The following is a 17,412-nucleotide window of genomic DNA, read 5'->3' as shown; positions in this document are numbered from 1 at the left end:
GATCACAACCTGAGTGGAAATCAAAGAGTCAGACACTCAACAGACTAAGCCACTCAGGTACCCAAAGTTTAATATTTTCATAACCATATTTCAATGTGATCAGTTTCTTCTGAAACATATATATGTTGCATTTTATGCATTTCATGACATTGTCTTGAGAAGTTGTCCATAGGTCTCACAGGATGCCAAAAGATTCCATGGCATAAAAAAAGTTAGAACTCCTTTAAAAAATCTTTTAAATGTGCTGATGGGTGAGCACCAAGGAAGTAACCTGTCACATGGACCTTCCCTGTCCCCCAAAGGAAAAAAAAGGTAATTAACCTAATTTGACCTCCTTCCCTTTCCCCTTAAGGAAGGTGACCTTGTCTGAAACAATCCTTTCCATTCTTCTGCTAATAACCTCCTTGCCTTTATCCTCCTCCCTATAAAAACTTTTTTTTTTTTTTCCTTACAACTCTGGAGTTACCCTCTACTTGCTGGATGGATTGCTGCCCCATTAATGAATTGTTTAATAAAGGCATTTAGATTCAAGTTAAAATCAACAAAAATAAACACATGCTGATGAATATTAGGCCCACTCACATCACTCTGAAGGTCATATGCCTTCCGAGCCTGTATGACGTCGTTTTGATCAGGCAGACAGATCCATTCATGTAGAGGATGTTTGTAGTCTATGTCGCTTACAAGGACCTGACACTTCTTGGCCAACACCAATCCCAGCATGTCCACTGGGCTGCTGAATTTGGTCTTCCACTTCTCAAAGTCCTTCTTGTACTCCCTGTCACTTTGGATCTTGGCCACATGGATGGACCACATTATCTTGGGGTCATCCTCAACATTTCGAGCCCCAATGTGATGGCCAAGCTGTTTGCGGTAGCCTTCCTTGTACTTGTACTAAAAAAAGAAAAAAAGATATGAGTTTGATAACAACATCTCATTTATATAACATTTTATAGTTTCATACACACATTATTTCTTTTGATTTTTCCTTTCACTAGTGAGAGAGAGAAAAGCTAATATTATCAACCCCATTTTATAAAGTAGAAACCTGAAGCCTAGAGGAATTTTAGCTGATTTGTTCACGATCACATCACAAGTAGGTGATATTCAAGTAGAGAGCTTCTAGTTCTTAATATTTTTCCGTTCTATTAAACTATATTACCTACTTCACATTTGATTGCTTAACAAGGAAATGTAAAACATCTTGTACATTCTAAAAAAACATCTGCTTAAAGATGTGGCTTTTTCCTAAAAATGTATTAAGAATATTTTAGAATCTATCTTTTAGAATTTATACTGAATGTCCTGATCAAGAGAATGGGCTACATTTAGATGATCTCACCAGAAAATATCTCCCTGTTAGGTCACTGAACTTTCACCATGAAAGAGTCATGCCTTGGGTCACTGTTCCATACTTTTAGAATTCAAGAACAACATGTTATGATTCATCTTATCATAAGATGATCATAGTGTGGACTTTTCCAGCTGTTTTACAGCCAGAGAATGTTTTGATAATAGAAGGAATGAAGCCTAAGTCTAAGGCATGGAGCCCTCCCAGAAGAAGGAAAGCCTGGATTTGGGTCCTCAGGAGTCATGGTACAGAATAAGGGTGCCAGATACTCTCAGGAGATGTTTCGCATGAGAAGGAAAAGCTACAGAGAAGAGAACAAGTTTCTCTTCTCAATTTGTTCTTACAACCGTTAGGGGCATCTTCAGAGTTACATCTCACTAAAAGTTACAAAGGATGAAACAAAACTCTAAAATACATCTGTCATCTAGTCTTCCTTTGATGCCAGAATGGATGGAAGTAGCAGGAAAGAACTCACATTTATATTGGCTGATGTACATGTTCTTTCAATGTCTTCTACAAACATCCACAGCATTTGCTGCTCAACTTCTAAGGCTCAAAAATATGAACCCATTTTTAGGGACTATAAAACCCTCATTTTACAAGAAAATACCTCTAACCCCAACTGATTAACAGGTATCATCATGGACACATCATCTTGTGGTTTGCTTTGTTTTTATTGGCAACTTTGTACATGGTGGAATTACCAAACGAAATTGAGACTTGTAGGGACAACCAAAATTCTGGCAAGAAAAATTATAAAAGCTGCCATTTGGGAAAATCTCTAAGAAATGCCTCTTCCAAAAACATCAACTTACATCGCTAGCAATATCTCTTGAGGCCTTGGCTGCCTGGATTGGGATGGCATCCAAACGCAAATCATAGCCTTCCTTCCTGGACTCTTCCAAAGCAAGTTTATAGAGTTTCTGTAGAAAAGAAAGTCATTAATCATTATTCCTTTCATTAAAAAATAAAGCAGGTTATTATTAAATTTTCCCTGTCCTCATTTAAACTATAGAAAGAGATCCATAAAATCAAATATTAGGTGGGTTTCTACAAAATTGCTTTGTAGGTGCTTAAGGATTTTAAGGCACATGTTCTAAAGTTGGAGGTTTTATTAATTGGTAAGTTTAAAACACACACACACGCGCACACACACAAATTATCTTGGGGGGAGATCAGCCTGTGGTTGCCAAAATTTTGTTTCACCAAACAAGAATATGTAAAAAAAATACTATTTACTATCACCATTATAATATGAAAGAAAACCATCTTAATACTAAACAAGGAGAAAGAATAAGGATATTATCTTCAAATTGAATATATTTGAATGTATGAAAAACTCAATGTGTTATATATGTTTTTTTATCATTTTGCTATGGACTATCATCACAGACCATGATCAATATGTAGAGCAGGGTTTCAAATAATCACCCTGATGAAAATACTAGTCCTGAGAGAGATGCCTAGAAAAATACTTGCAAAGAATTTGCTTAAAGGGTAATGCTTAAAGGGTAACCAGAGCATTACTGAAACAGCAGAATACCAGAGGGCATGACACCTCACTGGGTTCCAACAGTGCCTCCTAAATAGCTGTTTAATCAAATAATGGCTTGATACCCACACTGACCTGTAGGAGAAGACATCAGGAGTGTAATTCCCATTGAAATATTTCTCCATAAGCATTCCATTCCCTGCTACCCTGTTGCTACAAGGCTGGCTACTTTGTGGACCTACCACACAGCCCGAAATTGAAGCAAGAGAGAACTCTATTCTACTGACGTTACTTTGGAGTGTGTATAAGTCAAACCATGTCACTTAGGAAACCGTTACAATAGTTCATTTTTGCCTTTCTGTTCATTATATGATCAATAGTTTACTCACATCACTGTAGTTTATTCGGTTGAGTTTGGCTAGCATGATTTCTGGTGTATCTGGCATGACATGGATTGATTTCTTATCATTGTCCCAGGCTTCAGTATATAAGCGCTATGAAGAAAGAAATTAGAAAAATTATTTTGGCATTCAAAGATGCTTTTCTTTTGATATGTGTCAGTCACCTCTCCTCTATACGAAGTAGAAATAAAATTACTTAAGTTGCATAAATTCCTACTTTTCGTGTAGATAAATTACTATTTCCCAGAGTATTTAGCTTACTAGTTTACTATTTCATTGACTCGGTTGTTACTGTTTCTTATTAAAATGCTTTAGCAGTTCTGAAAAGTATAAATGGGTTGCAGTATTTAAAATCTATAATTATGAAATAATTACAGTGCATAGTATTTTTAACAGTTTAATATTTTGAAGTATTAAGTAACTATGGTATTATAATGGAAAAATTATTTACAAAGGTATCATAAATCCTATAGGAATTATAGGAATGCTGTAACATGTCAGAATTTTTACCTTTTTCGATGGTAAATTCCTCTACCTAACAGTGAGGAATAAAAACTCACCTTACTCATGTTTATAGCATTGGTCTTTGCCAGCACCTGCTCTGGAGTGTCAGTTATGCTGGTAAATTTCAGGGTCTCCGGACGCTGACGGTAGATATTATCACTCAGTATCTCTGCGGCCCTCTTGGCTTTAACCACTTCCACGGAACCAATCGGAACCCAGCCAATGCCTTTCATCCATTCAAGGTCTGACTTATATAAATTCTGCAAATGAACAGATAGGAAACACACTTACTAATTAGAATTTTAGATTCACAGTCACAAAATGCCTATTAGGGAAATACAAAGTATTTGTGAACAAATAAAGCTCCCAGCATAGCTGATCACTCATTTAAAAGTATTATTGAATATTTTATGAGAATATTTTTTCCCCCTGAGCATTTTTTGGTACAGAGGATTATACTAATATGATAAAAGAACTTTTGTAAAATGTAGAAGACACCTGCCCTTGAGGGTAGTACACGATTTTTACACAGAAGTAGAGCTTCTCTAGCTCTGAAAAACGTGCTCTAACTGGGTGTTGTATGTAAGTGATGAACCACAGGAATCTACCCCAAAAACCAAGAGCACACTTCACACACTGTATGTTAGCCAATTTGACAATAAATTACATTAAATAAAAAAAAAAAAGAAAAATGTGCTCTAATAGCTCCCAGTAAGACCCCACACTCAGACCAATGCTGCTGCAGTCACAAAAACTCTTTTGCCTTTTTTAAAGGAAAAGAGGTGAAATTTAACTACAGTAATGAGTTTCAGCATATAGTAATGTTAACCTTTGCAAATCACGCTCTCACATTTTTAAAATGGAGATATAGTTGACATGTAATATATTAGTTTCAAGTGTACCACATAATGATTTAGTATATGTATATACTGTAAAATGATCACAATAAGTCAAGTTAACATCTATCACTACACATAGCTGCACTTCTGGTGTGTAAAAAGAACTTTAAAAAAAATCTTTATTTCCGCCTTCAAAATCACAAAATATCAAGTGTGTAATGTGGTGTTGTAAAGATAATATATATTTCTCTATTCATTTTATTTTACTATCACTAGTACATGGTAACTGTTAACAAGAATTAGATGATTGGTTTTGAAAAAGACAGTAATATATTAGTATTTCCCTGTCAGTAGGTAGAAAATATGAAATGTTTGTTAAAATGATTTAGTATAATATACTTCTGTTCCCACTTTTTCCACCTCCCTCCATGCCAACATGTATTTCTCTCTCTTTAAGCCAAAAATATGCAGCTATATACTTCTGAGGACTAAGTTTCACCTAACTCATGCAAAGGAAGCCTGAATTACTAGGAAGAAATGTACCTATATATATAATTGATAATATATATTTTATTTCCTCTTTTACATATGACTTTGGGGGGAGAAAAACTGTGAAATAAACTGTAGTGCTTCCAATAGGAAACTCTTTTTAAACATTTAATGGTATATTGTTTAAAATATACAAATAAATTCCAGTCTCCTGGCACTAGTCAGAATTTAAGGACATGTTTCAGATCCTCTTTTAACATGCAGAACCAGCATCAGGGATACTCACATCACTCTGGAGGTCATAAGCTTTCCGAGCCTGGATGATGTCATTCTGGTCCGGCAGGCAGGTCCATTCATGCAGAGGATGTTTATAGTCCACGTCACTGACTAAGGTCTGACATTTCTTGGCCAGAACGATACCAAGCATGTCCACTGGGCTGCTGTATCTGGTCTTGTATTTCTCAAATTCTTTCTTGTACTCTCGGTCACTCTGCACTTTGGCGATGTGGAGAGACCACATTATCTTGGGGTCATCGTGTACTGCTCGGGCACCAATGTGGTGACCCAACTGCTTACGGTAAGCTTCTTTGTATTTGTACTGAAAGAGAAACCAGTAAATAAGGAGGGAGCACCAAGGGCTATTTCCTGTCATTCTTTTTGTGATGAGGCTTTTCTATGAAATCCTTAAGACGCTAGGGTACATTCAACATGTGCTGAGATGCTACACATTGGAAAACGGTTACTTTCAATGAAGAGGATGTTGTACTCATTTGCACATTTATACAGAATAATTCCACAATGATCGCTTTATATGATGCTAAAAATCTTTATGTTGATAAAAAGAGACTAAAAAGTTCACTTTTTAGTGAGTTCAATTGTAGTGATAAACAGTGTCTCAGAAGTTGGTCATATGGGTGGACTCAACTGAGATTTTCCTAATCTTTTTTCTAGGGCATTCTGAGAAATAATTTTCCTCTGCACAAATAGTCTGGGAGCAGTTTAAAAATGGGTGAATTTTGTTGTTTGATAGGTTTAGAGTTTCAGTTTTGCAAAATGAAAAAGTTCTGGAAGTCTGTTGCTCAATAGTGCAAATACACTTAACATTGCTGAACTATGTACTTGAAAATGGTTAAGACAGTAAATTTTATATGTTTTAAACCATGATTAAAAAGAAAAGCCTATAAAAATGGACAATTTGCTACTATTCAGATTAATATTTAAGTTGTCCAGGAATCTGATATCTTCACTTTTAAGGTAAAGGAATATTGATTTTGTGGATCCTTCAGCATGCAGACATATCTTTTTTGCTATCCTATGTCCTTCCTCAAGTCAGGAGGGAGAACTCCATTAAATCCCGCTCCTTTCCTGGCATCTTTGTCTTGAGTGTATCCTGAGGAGAGCTCATGAGGTTTTATGAGCTACTAGCTCAACATATGTCCATCTAGCCTTAATGAAGGTACCCAATCTTATTAAACAAAGACCAAAGGACAGGAATCAAAGGAACTACATTCCAGTCCAGACTTTGTCTCAAAGATGCTTGTGATCTTGGGCAGGTTACCTACTGTCTCAAACCCTAATTTATTTGCCTGTACAGTGAAGGCAGTTAAGGTGGAAGACTACAGATCCATGGATGATGACTACAGAGACATCCATCTGTGTTTCCCTGCACAGAGGGCTGGCCTGTTGGTAGCAAAGGGAAGGACTTGTTCAGCTCTTACATCACTGGCAATGTCTCGGGAGGCCTTGGCAGCCACAATGGGAATGGCATCACTTCTCAAGTCATAGCCTTCTTTCTTGGCTTCTTCCATGGCCTGGCGATAGAAGTTCTGAGGAAAGAAGTATCAACATTCATTCATTCATTCGTTCATATACGTATATATATATATATACATATATATATATGTATATATATATGTATATATATATATACATATATATATATATATGTATATATATCTTATTTATTTTGAGAGAGAGAGAGTGCACAAGCAGGGGAAGGGCAGAGAGAGGGGAGAGAGAGAATCCCAAGCAGGCTCCATTCTGTCAGTGCTGAGCCTGACACAGGGCTTGATCTCACAAACAGTGAGATTACCGACCTGAGCTGAAATCAAGAGTCAGACACTTAACTGACTACCTACCCAGGCGTCCCAGAAATAGTAGCTTTTAGATATAATACTTTCACTCTAAAAATGTATTTTTGTCCAAAGAAGACTGCTTTGGATGCAGAATTAACTGCACTAATATGTTCAGCTTTAAATCTTAAACACATACACACACACACACACACACACACACACACACACACACACACACACCCCTCTTTCTTTTACATTCTATTTATCCAAGCTATTTAAGCTGAGATTTTACATCTGGCAGGCTTTAACACTGCAAGTTCTCTTTACACAAATCCTTACAGATTTTAGACGTGAAGTCAATAGTTTTCAAATGTGTTGGATTGTTCAGCCCTTGCTCTTCTCATCAAACAACCAAGAAGTGTTGATTTAACTCCAAATTTGAATTAGGGACAATTTTACTAGCAAAGAATATGATTACGTAACAATACACAACACCACCTTAAATATGTATGTGTCTACAACCAAATAGTGCTGAACTAAGGATAATCTGTTCCTGAATGGCTTTGTTAATATTGATTTGCTCCATAATTATTAATTTTTTATTTAAAAATTTTAATTATAAATTGTTAATTTATTAGTTAAAAACACAAAACTAATTAAAATATATTTGATAATTTATTCTGTAAATTGGAAAAACACCCACTATTCAGTTTCTACGATAGGATAGAGATACACATAGAAGGTGGAATGCAGGTGCTGTGGGAACACAGTTTGAGAACCAGTACATTAAACAAATCACCTATACTAGAAGTCTTCATTCAGCACTTTTTGCTTGTGAGCCACCCACAAGAATTTGACCAAATCCTATATACTGTTAAGATAAATTTTAAAATAATTGCTAATATTGTTTTTTAATTAATCAATAATAAAGTATGCATTGTGATAATTTTTAAACATAAAAAGTAAAAATTTATTGGATCTCTTAATGTTACTTTTGTGATTTATAGGAAATCACAGTACCTTGATTGAAAACCTTGAAAAAGGTTTTGGTGGATATTAATGAATTAAATTGTTTGGCAGATATTTTGTTTTTTTTTTAAATACACTCAGGCATGTACCACATTAACTGCTGGAACAGGTATGCTTTTTTTTTTTTTTCCTCTTTTTAGAAATAAAATCTTTAAAAAATCTTATCTGGTCAAATATTTTAATGTATGTTTTAATATTTATAAATGTATATTTTCCTTATTTTGAAAAACTTCAAACCTACAGAAAAGTTTTAAGAATAGTACAATGGGGGCGCCTGGGTGACTCAGTCGGTTAAGCGTCCGACTTCGGCTCAGGTCACAATCTCGTGGTCCGTGAGTTCGAGCCCCGCGTAGGGCTCTGGGCTGATGGCTCAGAGCCTGGAGCCTGCTTCCGATTCTGTGTCTCCCTCTCTCTTTGCCCCTCCCCCGTTCATGCTCTGTCTCTTTCTGTCTCAAAAATAAATGAAACGTTAAAAAAAAAATTTTTTTTTAAAATAGTACAATGAACACCCAGCTACCCAATTATTAGCACTTTTGCCATATTTATTTTCTCTTTCTCTTTTATGTGTGTATGTTTGGCATGTATATTTGTTTTTTTAAATCTTATTTTCAGTTATAAGAACCAATTAAGAGTAAATTGTAGACATCATGGGTTTCACTTTTAAATATTTAAAGCATATATTGCCTAAGAAAAAAGTCACTTTTACACAACCACAATATATTTATTAAATTTGGGAAATTCGATATTGACACAATACTCTTATCTAATAGACAGTGAATATTCAAATTCCACCAACTGTCCCAGTAGTGTCCTTTATAGCAATATTGTTTGTCTACCTAGAATCCAACTCAGGAGCACGAGTGGCATTTGACTGTTCTCGCAGATTTTTAGGCCTTTAATCTGTGCTTTTTGTTTGAAAGTTAGAGAAGAGTGGCTAAGAAAGAGGAAGTGGACACCACTGAGGGCAGGGCCCCTCAGGCAGGTAATTTAGAAGAGTAGGGAAGGGAAGCCCTCCCTGTTAAAGTGATTTGTTTATAACACCGCAAGCCAGAGTACCCACTGGAAAGACTTTGTGTTACCTCAAGGACACCTGAAGTTGGAAGGTAGCTCATCTTTATACCCCAAAACAGAGACATAGTTCTTAAAGTGGTCTATGATGGAATAATTTAATCTTTAATTTCAGTTTCCTCCCTTTCCTCTTTTAAGAGAGTTACTGCTTCAGAGCAAGTAGATGCAGAACCTGTAGATAGTTCTGGAAAAGGATTTAGAAATTGCTTATGGTTTTAAGGGGAAAACAACAATGACCTACAATTCTTTAGGGCTTTATCTTTCTTCCTACTCTATAATGTTCAGTATTTTGTCACTGTTGAGGCTGCATGAAGACAAAATTTTAAATGTAAGGAAAAATTTTAAACATGTGGCAGAAATAGTGAAAACTAATTGCTTCATCATTACCCCCCATTCTCATGTTAGATTGAATTAAAAATATTGGAATAATGTCTGAATTTTAAATATGATGCAGAGATAATTTAATTTTTAAATGACTTGAGTCTTAGAAGGAACTTATTACATGTTTTTAATGTAGATCATCAATACATGACAAATTACATTCTTCCCAAGATTTTACAAGGAAAAGCTGAAACAAAAATAAGAATAAATTGGATACATTTAAGCTAAAATCCCAAGGGCATTTGAACTTCTTAAAAAATTCTAAAATGTTTATTCTGTAACTGGAGAGTCAAATAGTTTGTCTATTATATTTTTCCTTTGAGGACTCTGTCCTTCTGCATAAGTGGAAAAAATGTGTTTAAATCATCTCATGTCTTTAGGCCAAACAAATTGATTTATTTCATTCTTTCAACATTTGAAAAAGATGCAGGGCTTCAAAGAAGAGAACGCTTTTGGTTACCATCAAGACTATGTTTTAAAGCTTGTTTGGTAAGTAATTTACCCAAGAGAACTAGAATAGGTAAATGAGAATTTGAGAGAAAAAAAAGATGTGGTTGCTTTGTTTTGTTTACATTTATTGAGTATGGAATGAAGGTACCAATTGGGTTGAGAAAAAATTCAAGTGAGCCATTATGAAATCTAATCTTCAGAAGATAGTCCTTAGGCAATTAACATGATCATGCCATTTTAAAGAAAATGAATCCAGCTGAAAATTGCAGAAATAAAAGCCTAATTTCCTCTCAGCAGCTAAAAAACAAAAACAAAAACAAAAAAAACACCTACCTCATCTGACCTCATTTTAACAAAAGACAGAGGCTTAAAAGTGTCATTACAGTTTGGGGTAGAAACTAACTTCATCTGTCTGGGGTGAGACAGACCTCTTGGGAAAAGCTCAACGAACAGAGAAGCTCTGTGGCCAAGAGAAAAATTGTTCGTTCAAAAAATGACTGAAGCCAAGACCAAGCAAATACTTATGATCAGGCTTGTCCTCAGGTCTGTTTTATAATGTTAGAGGGAGGGAAATCGTACCCTCTTCATTTCACTTGTCACTTGTCACGGTTAAATGAAGCATGACTCTTCTTTAGGGCTGATTATAAATAAAAGTAGTCAATACAGATAAAAGAATGAAGATGGTCAAGTCTTGAAAATGGGTGCTTAATTTTCTAGTGTTCTCAAACTGAAGAAAAGTCTCCCCCCCCGCCTTTTTTTAAACGAAGACACACAAACTTGTGAGAAAACAATCTCTTCTTGAATAAACCAGTAATTGTTGATTTTGGCAAGTACAACTGGGCAAGAAGCTGTCCCTGCAGCAGTATTTCTGGACTGCAAAGATATATGATGACACGTTTAGTGAGGCTGGAGATAACACATAAAAAAATATATTTTATTGTCTTCAGGCAATTTTGAAATGGATGGACTTGAGGATTCTCATTTCAGTTCTTGTAAATAAAGCTCAAGTTATTTTGAGTATATTAAATAAATCTAATTTGCATGGTAACAGGAAGAAGTTAAAGTTTATTAAGCAACTATTTGTGCCAGGCCCTACGTTGGGCATATTATATATACTACCTTATTCAGCCACCACAAAAATTCTTCAAGATAGGTATTTTTATCCCATTTTCACAGGTGAGGTAACTGAAGAAAAACTCACAGAATACTGAAGTGCTAATCTGATACATAGCAATCATTATTTTTTAATTAAAATTATAATGAATTTCAATCATTAATAGTTGACTTTGATAGTTTTCTTTCTCCTCCTGAGACACAGATATTTTTGTATTTATCTATTTCTGTATCATTTTATGTATCTCCTTTTTGAAAAATGGCACATATATTCAGGGTAAGGTGATGGGCATAAAAAATCAAAACTAAGCCAACTGGTGCACATGAGAATTAAATCCATAATTCTAACGTTTTTACTACATCAGCAAAAAATCAATGTGGTCAGACCAAGAAAACAAAACAAATGGTCTTACCTCACTGTAATTTATTTTATTTTGTCTTGCCAACATAATTTCAGGTGTATCAGGCATGATGTGAATTTGGGTCTTGTCTTTGTCCCAGGCTTCTGTGTATAAGCGCTGTGAATGATAAACAGGTTAATGAATGAGAAAAACAATGTTGTAAATAAGAGTTTCTAATTTAGAGTTCATGACAAAGTTGGAAGCCAGGCTCCTCCCTGTCTATGCTGTGTACTTTATACCAACACTCCAAATCTCTTTGCTATTACAAGATATTTATTGCCACTAAATGGAAACACAGACTAAGATATGAAAAGAAAACCTGTGTGTGTGTTTTGTTACACTATCACCTCCAATTCAATTATAAGCAAGTATTTTCCAAGCATATATACCATATGCACTGTGGTTACATTAAATCCTTCCCATGGTTTTGTTTGTTATTTGTCTGTTAATGGCAAATGTAACTGGATATGCCATCTCCAGATTTCTTTTTGATGAATGTTATGGAGATTCACATTGACTTGCTAGTTTTGAACTCACTTAGATAAATACCCAATGGGAAAGAAACCTTGATATCAAACCATGTATTACTCTCATTGACTTCAAACAAACTGAACACCAAACACCTGTCCTATTCTTAGCTCTGGCTCTTTCACAAGAGATGTCAAAGCAGAAATTCCCACATACATTTTTGGAATCCTAACGTAACTGAATAGAAAATGCAAGCAAACCACTAAAGACAATATGGCAATTGTAAAACAATTAAAAGACTAAATTAACCATAGATATTCTCAAGGGCATATGGTTCTACTTTAGTTTCCCCCAAACTGGGGACTCACCTTGTTCATATTGATGGCATTGTTCTTGGCCAGCACCTGTTCCAGGGAATCAGGCACACTGGTAAATTTCAGCGTGTCTGGAGGCTGGCGGTAGATGTTGTCACTCAGTATCTCCGCAGCTCTCTTGCACTTGACCACATCCACAGACCCAATGGGGACCCAGCCAATACCTCTCAGCCACTGGAGATCTGATTTGTAAATGTTCTGGTGAGATCAAACACAAAAGCAAGTCTTAGGTAAGCTGTTATGACACTTGATTTTAAAAATGAAAGAAAAAGACTGTAAAATTTGGGGTGCCTGGCTGGCTCAGTCAGAGAAGCACATGACTCTTGATTTCGGGGTCATGAGTTTGAGCCCCATGTTGGGTATAAAGATTACTTAAAAATTAAAAAAAAAATTCTTAAAATAAAAAAGACTGAAAAACTTTAATAGCTAAACATCATGTCTATGTCTTTTTCAAACATGAAGCCCAGGGGCACCTGGATGGTTTAGTTGGTTAAGCAACTGACTCTTGATTTCGGTTCAGGTCATGATCTCACTGTTTATAAGTTTGAGCCTGGCATCAGGCTCTGCACTGACAATACAGAGCCTGCTTGGGATTTTCTCCTCTCTCTCTGCCCCTCCCCTGCTCTCTCTCTCAAAATAAATAAATAAACATTAAACATATAAAATATGAAGCCAAATTAGATACACTTTCATGGGATCGTGTTCTCTCTGAAAGAAAAGCAAAGCCCAGTGAATGAGAGGTGGAGAGAAAAAATGTTATTACTTCTGAGGGCTCTAACTAATCCTAGACCATTATCTATGTATCACTGTGTATTACCATCGTAAGCATGGTCACTGGTGGTATACAACGGGTCTTAGTACTCACATCACTCTGGAGGTCATAGGCCCGCCGAGCTTGGATGACGTTGTTCTGGTCAGGCAGGCATGTCCACTCGTGCAGGTAGTTCTTATAGTCCACATCACTGACTAAGGTCTGGCACTTCTTGGCCAGGACCACCCCCAACATGTCCACTGGGCTGCTGAACTTGGTCTTCCACTTCTCAAAGTCCTTCTTGTATTCCCTGTCACTCTGGATCTTGGCCACATGCATGGACCACATCATCTTGGGGTCATCTTTGATGTCTCGGGCTCCGATGTGGTGGCCTAGTTGCTTGCGATAACCATCTTTATATTTGTACTGAAAAGTAGTCATTTAAAAGGCAAACATGTTAGAAAGGGCTAAAATCTTGGTGATTTAAAACATCATTATTTTAAATTTGGAACCATCTGAATACCAACTTGTTTCCTTATCCTAAACTCTGAGTTGACTTCACAACAATACTCTAATGGGAAGACAGGGCCAACTACATACTTCTAAGGTTTTGCAGACATTAAGTCCTTGGGAAAAAAAAAAAAGGCAGCAACACTTCCAGAAAATCAACTGGAAGCATAAACTACCTTTTCTTTATCTTGGGCCAGTGAAATCACTAACCCAGAAATTTTACATTTGATTTTGAGAAGGCTACTTCCCAGGCCACAGGTATCATATTACCTCCTCTGCCCACCCCTCTCACCTCCCAAATCTAGCTCTGTTGACTTTCACTGCACCACCTGAGTCCCTAAAATGGGCTGGCTTGCCTTTTCTATTCAGCATACCCTGCTCTGTTGGAGATCAAATTTGGCTGGGGTTTCTTGGGATTCTTCAAGTGAGAAAACAGATTATATAACTACAAGAAAGCATTTTAGTGGTGGTGATGGTGGTAAGTGCTGAATGGATATTTTCTCTTCATTTTAGGAAATAACATCACACAAATCCTAATGTATATGTATAATTCTTCATCGAAGGACTCACTTCTTTCAGAGAGAGCAAGAAATGAGGATCACCATTTTACTGTTTTTGGTTGTCTTTGTTTTTCTGTTTTCGTTTAAAAAGAGCTCAAAAGGAATCACTTAAGGTAATTTTCCAAAGAAACAGTTGGCAAAGATCCAGAGCAAGATTAAGGAAAGGTACATTTTCCTAGACCTGGCTGAACCAGGTCTTTTTCTGATATTGAGCCAACACACGTAACCAAATTATTATTTTTTTCTCTTCTGGCCTTTTCTTATTTCTATAAGAAATATCTATAATTGTAGATATGAATAACTATAGATTCAAATTCAATTTTATAATAAAGTTTAGGACACCACCTCCACCTATGGGACCTGAATATTAAAGTTTTTGGAGTTAAAAATATAAAAGAGCTTTTTCCAGTGAAAAACATTTTTTCATTTAAAGCACAATATGTGTGCTTTAACTGGCACATAGATTCATCTCCCTGCTGTACTAATGATCATTTGCTCCCAATCCTATCCAGCCATGTACATACATGGAGTGTGGCTACTCACATCACTGACGATGTCCCTGGAGGCCTTGGCCGCCACGATCGGGATGGCATCACTTCGCAGGTCGTAGCCTTTCTTCTTTGCTTCTTCATTGGCGAGTTTATACAGAGTCTATAGAAAGTCAGAGTGAAAGTAAAAGGTTTGACAGCAACAATTTAGAGATTATTAAGTGACATTCCAAGTAATTTTAAAAAGGAGAGGGTCTATAAACAACTAAATTTCCAGCAATTTTGAAAGTAAATAAATTATATCTTACTGAAAAAACCCCATACACATAGCTTTAGAAATCAATGAGATCAATGGATATTTACATCGATTGATATTTTAATCTATCATATATGTTAAAAATTAATATATAGAATGTAGTTTGTTATATTATGCATATCAACATATATTAATGTAATCTAGTAATCTAGATCAATTTACAGACCAATCTATATCTATTTCTAAGTGAAAAAATAATTGCAGAACAATGTTTAATATTGTTAGTTTACATATAAAATATATATACTGTACATACTTTTATTCATTTCTTTATTGCTTAAAACATTTTCCACAATCATGTAATACTTTATAATGTTTAAAAAAGAAAGGTGGAAAAAACTGAAGTACAATTTAAAACAGCTAACTGGACTATAATCACGACTTTAAGATTCTAAATTTTGTCTATATCATATTAGTAAAACATGTGCCTAAAGTAAATTGCATTTTACTTTAAAAAACCCCAGTGCTGTTAATAGAGAACACTTCTTTCCCACACCTGAAGCTTTCTTTCTATAGAAGAAGCTCAATTATTTTTCTCTGACCTTTCTCCTTTCTCTGATCCTTTACTCTCTGCCTGTGAATCATGGACTTACCGATTTATTTAACTAGCAGGGATGGGATGACTAGACACTTCCCACTCAGCTCTGACCCGCTCCCTCTGGACTAAGCCCAGCCCCTTCTGTCTCTCTGGTCTCTAAGCCCTAAGACCTTACCCCTGAGGGGAGTGTAGCTAATTGCCCTTCTCTAGTGTGGCCTCTGACCAAATGGGAACCTAATTCTGAGGTTCAGTTAGGCTCATTTAGTTCTCATCCAAATGTATCCTTGAACTTAACTTTAGTTGTAAGAAATGTGAGATTTCAACTTCTATTCATACTCCTTTGTTTTACCTCTCAGTTGTACTGAGGATCCAGGTAGGGAAAAGTTACATATTATCAGAGGTCCCCTTGGGCAGATTGCCAGATTTAGCAAATAAAAAGATAGCAAGCTCAGTTGGACTTGTATTTTAGGTAAATGACAAATAGTGCTTCAGTGGAAATATTGGGTCACTAGTTTATCTGGCTATCCTACCCCCCTTGGAGATGCAGAAAATACTATTCAGTCCCCTTGCCCACACCAGCAATGGCTATAAACTAAAAATGCAACTTCAGTTTGCCCACGGAATCCTATAGCAGATAATATTCAATCTAGAAATAAAAGGCTAGATGGCTGAGTGTTCACGTCACAGAGCCACAGGCACCATGATTGCTGTGGCACAGCAGCAACCTCCATAGAAGCAAGTACAGGAAAACAAACAGTGACAACAATAAAACGTGTGGGGCTGCACCACAGGAGTTTGCCCTAACCTGGCTGTAGTTGAGCTGGTTCTGCCGTGCCAACGTGATCTCCGGGGTATCAGGCATTATATGAACTTGACTCTTGTCTTTGTCCCAGGCCTCTGTGTATAAACGCTGCCAAAGAAGATGTTGATAGAATACTATTTGAAATGGGAATTATAAAAAGTTAAGCATGATTATTATTAATCTAATTAGGAAAAACAAACCGAACTTGGATACAAGGTATTTAAATTGGAGGTTTGAGTTGTAACACTAGTGATCAAAGTTAAAATTGGGAATAACAGAAATTAGAGGATTTTGAGTATATAATTTAGGAGATAAATATGACCCTACACACACTTCAATGGATAATTTTAACTGCACTAGTCGTTAGAGTATGATAGCATCTTTTGGCATCTTAGAGAAGCTTGAGGTAGCTGGGGCTCACCTTGTTCATATTGATGGCATTGTTCTTGGCCAGCACCTGTTCCAGGGAATCAGGCACACTGGTAAATTTCAGCGTGTCTGGAGGCTGGCGGTAGATGTTGTCACTCAGGATCTCCGCAGCTCTCTTGCACTTGACCACATCCACAGACCCAATGGGGACCCAGCCAATGCCTCTCAGCCACTGGAGATCTGATTTGTAAATGTTCTGTAAAGACGAAAATGGAACAAACTCTTCAGCAAGACTTAAAAGATTTATGGTAAAAATGCCAATGCATCAGTAATAACATACAATACTGGTAGTTGTCTTTTCGTGGAAAATAAGCTCATTGTGTTAGACTAAAGGAGGCGCTATGTTCAAAAATGACCCAGAAACATCTCCTAGCCATAACAAAAAGTGATCATATATTTCTGGTGGTAAGGACAGGACTGATCCAAATTACCGTCAGTTCAGTGAATGTTATTATAATGCCCATGTGTACAGGAAAACAATGCCAACCCAGAGTGGGAGAAACCACAGATACGTCCAACAATAAAGGTGAGGCCTAGTCAAATGAAATTCTCTGCAGCTACTAAAAGTCTTATTTTAAAGAAT

At 36.2% G+C, this 17,412-nt stretch overlaps 1 protein-coding gene across 1 annotated transcript in view; it reads right to left on the bottom strand.

Moving 5' to 3' along the window:
• The window catches only part of NEB (nebulin), a 224,786-nt gene that overhangs the window by 117,733 nt on the left and 89,641 nt on the right, over nt 1-17,412 (bottom strand). Inside the window, 12 exon segments of the mRNA XM_019456312.2 lie at nt 583-894; nt 2,167-2,274; nt 3,233-3,337; nt 3,805-4,008; nt 5,363-5,674; nt 6,795-6,902; nt 11,606-11,710; nt 12,430-12,633; nt 13,301-13,612; nt 14,800-14,907; nt 16,404-16,508; nt 16,822-17,025. Coding sequence (XP_019311857.2) covers nt 583-894; nt 2,167-2,274; nt 3,233-3,337; nt 3,805-4,008; nt 5,363-5,674; nt 6,795-6,902; nt 11,606-11,710; nt 12,430-12,633; nt 13,301-13,612; nt 14,800-14,907; nt 16,404-16,508; nt 16,822-17,025 — 2,187 coding nt within the window.

The sequence above is a fragment of the Panthera pardus genome, unplaced genomic scaffold, assembly GCF_024362965.1.
Source record: "Panthera pardus isolate Hobbes unplaced genomic scaffold, ASM2436296v1 HiC_scaffold_10, whole genome shotgun sequence".
NCBI classification, from domain to species: Eukaryota; Metazoa; Chordata; class Mammalia; order Carnivora; family Felidae; genus Panthera; species Panthera pardus.
Note: the sequence above shows the minus strand (reverse complement) of the source record. Positions and strands in the feature narration are given on the sequence as shown.